Here is a 4581-nt window from a genome sequence, read left to right on the forward strand (position 1 = left end):
TTGAAAGATGTTTTTATGTGAATTCGTGTGTTGGAGCAAATATTTTGTGTGAAAATGGAGAGTAGTACTTTTAACACAACTTGAAATACAAAACTAAAACAGAAGAGAAGACATCCATAAGGTGCGCAGAACTATGCTTGATAGTGCAGTGAAAGCACACTGGCAATAAAAACTGAATGGTAATAATAATGATGATGATGATGATAATGATGATGAATCTGCTCTTATTTGTCGCAATATCTTTAAAGACATACGTTTTCTTTTGGTTTTGCAGGTAGAATCCCTAGTACTCCAGCACAAACTTTGTCACCCAAACACCGAAAATGGTCGAATCAAGCACGTTAGTGAACCAGACATGGTGGTATAATCCAACCGTAGACATCCATCCTCATTGGGCCAAGTTCGATCCGATCCCAGATGCCGTCTACTATTCAGTTGGTATTTTCATTGGTGTTGTTGGCATCATTGGAATCTTTGGTAATGGTGTTGTAATCTATCTTTTCTCCAAGTAAGTATAAAAAAAACAAAAAGGAAGTAATTTTAATAAATGGTTGTTGTTGTTGTTGTTGTTGTTTAAGTCGCATTTTTAATTAGTCATTACATTATAACTAGGATCACACGGTTTCAATCACAATATATGTAGCATTACATTATTGAAACTGCATTTCCCTTTTTAAGCCGGTATGATGTAATTTGAGAGATATTTGGCTGCTATTTTTAGCTGGCAGAGTGAGTGTGACCACGTTGAGGCTTTCTCGTTGACTTCTCTCACGTTTTGGGCGATGACAAATCAACCAAGTGAAATTAAAATAAAAAGTTCATAGTGTTTTTGAATAGAAAGCTGGCCCAGGGCAACCATCTGTGCTTGTTGTTGATGTTGTGTTGTTTAATATCAGGTCAGCTTAGCTGAGGAGATCTAACAACGAGATGTCAGCCATGACCACCCTCCCTTTTTCTTATGTGCAGGGAACCTACAATAATGAAATCCACCATGACCTCTTTTTTTTTTTTTTGAGGTAAGAGGGTGCGATTTCTGCCGATTTAAGTGATTTCATAGAAGCTTCCTCGTATTCTCGGGTGAACTCATTAGACGCCATGATGTTTCTTAGAATGTTATCAGGGTCAAAGATTTCTCGGCACGATTTATCGCACGTTCACTTCAAGTGCAGTCGTGAAGTACAGCTTTGAAGTACAGCTTTGAAGTACAGCTTTGAAGTACAACTTTGAAGTACAGCTTTGAAGTACAGCTTTGAAGTACAGCTTGATCATGCTTTAGCTAGCAATGAGTAACAAAATAATTACTCACGTTGGTAGAAGGTCATAAATTTATGCAATCAGGTATATTCAATTACCATCATACCTGATTGATTTAATCGGTTATAGATTGATAAGAACATTTCTACCCAGATGACCAAGCTGTAAGCAGGACCTTCATCCTCGTTACCCAAAGAACTGGGCTCTAATCTCCTGCGAGCAAGTTCATCTTACTTTTATTCGTATGATTACTTCTAGAGGCTTCTTTCCAACATAAATCACATCAACACTAATAATAAATATTTGCAAGACTTTCATTTTATCATTTACCCTTGTTGTCAATATAAAATATAAACTTATGCATAATGAAATGTATTGTAGGAAGTCCTATAACATTTATCAAATAATTAATTTCTTCCATGTTTACCTAAAACGAATCTTTGAATAAAAAAAGCCAGCAGTAATTATGAATGTGACGTAATTGACATCTGATTTCCACAAATCATCTTTTTTTCTTTTCTTCCTTCTTCTTTTCCAGAACGAAATCTCTCCAGACCCCGGCTAACATGTTTATCATCAACCTCGCTATGTCTGATTTGTCTTTCTCGGCTATTAATGGATTTCCGCTTAAAACGATATCAGCGTTTATGAAAAAGTGGATTTTCGGTAAAGTTGGTAAGTATTTATTTTCCTTTTTTCCACTTCGTACTGGGCTTCATTGCATTAGTTACTCTTAACGATCTAGAAATCTGGGAAATATTAGTCTCAAAGTTTGGCACAAGGCCTTTGAAGGAGGCTGAGATGTTATTCCTATCTGGCGGAAAGACAAACTGACGTTGGTGACAGAAATATGGTTACTATTGTTAAGGCTCCTTGGTCAGACCTTATCCAACAAATCTATGAGCGAAATCATTATAGTCGAGTTCATGCCATCTTATTTTCAGGTACAGTATATCTAGGACTACATTATCCATTATTTCTTCTTAAACTGGCAGTATAAGATCTCCAGCGTGTTTGGGTGCAAGTAGAGCGACTATATCAGAACACCTGCCTGTTGCTAAGCTCTGAATGGAGCACACCTTCGATTAAAAACATCGCATCTAAAGCCATCCGATCGAATGCAATCTAATCTTGGATGGTTATGTACTCTTTAAGGGAGAATCGACTGCTGCTTTTAAGTCAAGCGATCACAAACACGCTTGGCTCAAGAAGGCCTGGTTACTGGTATTGTTTAGTTCCAAGTCAGCCTTAGTCGAGTACGCCTACATTAAAAGGTGTTCCGGCTGTGATCATCTCATCATTTTTCTGTGTGAAGGATATCCAAGATCACATTATTCAATGTGTCCTTTTCTAAATCAAAGGAGTAATTTCAAAATAATTTAGGTATTATTTCTAGCAGATCAAGCTATCACATAGAGGCTCCCTTATCTCCAGTAGACCCGGTGCTATTTATAAATGAAAAAAACAGCACGTCTGGTCAAGGGTTCTGTGACAGAAATACAGCAAAATATCTGTCGGAAAGTTAAAATCAAGGTTCAGAATATCGAGTGCTTAATAATTCATTTTGCTTTTATTTGTATCGAAATATAATCGATAATTCATTGTATCTAGTCAAGCTGATAGTGCATTGCATTATAATGCTAACAATGTTTAGCTGTTTACGGCGATTCATGTTGGCCAAAATATTAGTTCATTAAATATAACTTATGTACGAAAAAAGTTTTAATGCTTTGAATAATTTCTTCTAATCTTTCCTATAATTAATATCCTTACACTAATTAATACATTTACATTGAGAAAACGTAAATTAAATAATTTTCGCAAAGAACACAACGATGAAGCATATGTGATATATCGAATTAAATAACCGTCGAATGCAAACAAAGCCTGAAGGTTATTGCCGGGCTTCAACCATGCATCTACCGAAGAACGATCATCACATAAGAGGCTTCATTGTCGTCTCCATATAGAAAAAGGAGTGTTGAGCTCGCAGATAATCTTCAGCCTTTTTTTCCATTCAAAGGAATTTTTTAAACCTAATATATTACATCTACTATTCGTAGCTGCGTCCTCATCGATCTGCACTTTAAAGATGAGCTGCACCTTTAAACAATGTTTTTACCAATTATCTAGTCCCCCCCTCTACTTTAATTATCTTCATCTTTTCTCCTTATCTCTACCTCACCATGTCTACTTGTATTTCTTGTTTTCACTGTTTTTTCTCTCTCTTTCCTCTCTTTCTAGCCTGTCAACTTTATGGTTTGCTGGGCGGTATCTTCGGATTCATGTCAATTAACACCATGGCCATGATCTCCATCGATCGTTACAATGTCATCGGTAGACCTATGGCGGCATCCAAGAAAATGTCCCATAGAAGAGCTTTCCTCATGATTATCTTTGTGTGGATATGGTCCATTGTTTGGTCTGTCGGCCCCGTCTTCAACTGGGGAGCATACGTCCCTGAAGGTATTCTTACATCTTGCTCTTTTGATTACCTGTCTACTGATTCTAGTACCAGATCTTTCATCTTGTGCATGTACTTCTGTGGTTTCATGCTGCCCATAATTATCATCGCTTTCTGTTACTTCAACATTGTCATGTCTGTATCCAACCATGAAAAGGAAATGGCTGCCATGGCTAAGAGGTTGAACGCCAAAGAATTGCGTAAGGCCCAGGCTGGCCAGAGCGCTGAAATGAAACTCGCCAAAATCTCAATGGTAATTATTACCCAATTCATGCTCTCCTGGTCTCCATACGCCATCATCGCTCTTCTTGCACAGTTTGGGCCAGCTGAATGGGTTACTCCTTATGCAGCTGAATTGCCTGTCCTGTTTGCTAAAGCTTCAGCTATCCACAACCCAATTGTCTACTCTGTTTCTCATCCAAAGTTCAGAGAGGCCATCCAAAACACATTCCCATGGCTGTTGACATGTTGTCAGTTCAATGAGAAAGAATGCGAAGATGCTAACGAAGCCGAGCAAGAAGTTGCACCATCCGAAGGCGGCGGCGGTGAATCCGCTGATGCTGCACAAATGAAAGAAATGATGGCAATGATGCAGAAAATGCAAGCACAGCAGGCTGCCTACCAACAGCCACCTCCTCAAGGCTACCCACCACAAGGCTACCCACCCCAGGGTGCCTACCCACCACAAGGCTACCCACCCCAAGGCGCCTACCCGCCTCAAGGCTACCCACCTCAAGGTTACCCACCCCAGGGAGCACCACCCCAAGGAGATGCAACCCAAGGAGCACCACCCCAAGGAGTCGACAATCAGGCTTATCAAGCCTGAGGGACAGGACTTTAAAGAATTACTTAGAATTCTGTTG

The 4581-nt window shown here is 39.1% G+C and overlaps 1 protein-coding gene across 1 annotated transcript; it reads left to right on the top strand.

Annotated features, from left to right (window-relative positions):
- Positions 1-247: 247 nt before the first annotated feature.
- LOC106878312 (rhodopsin) lies at positions 248-4575 on the top strand. The gene is made up of 3 exons (XM_014927502.2): positions 248-508; positions 1793-1929; positions 3499-4575. The coding sequence occupies exons 1-3, from the start codon at positions 324-326 to the stop codon at positions 4542-4544; spliced, it is 1368 nt and encodes a 455-aa protein (XP_014782988.1). The 5' UTR covers positions 248-323; the 3' UTR covers positions 4545-4575.
- Positions 4576-4581: the final 6 nt, after the last annotated feature.

The sequence above is a fragment of the Octopus bimaculoides genome, chromosome 23 (assembly GCF_001194135.2).
Source record: "Octopus bimaculoides isolate UCB-OBI-ISO-001 chromosome 23, ASM119413v2, whole genome shotgun sequence".
Lineage (NCBI taxonomy): Eukaryota > Metazoa > Mollusca > Cephalopoda > Octopoda > Octopodidae > Octopus > Octopus bimaculoides.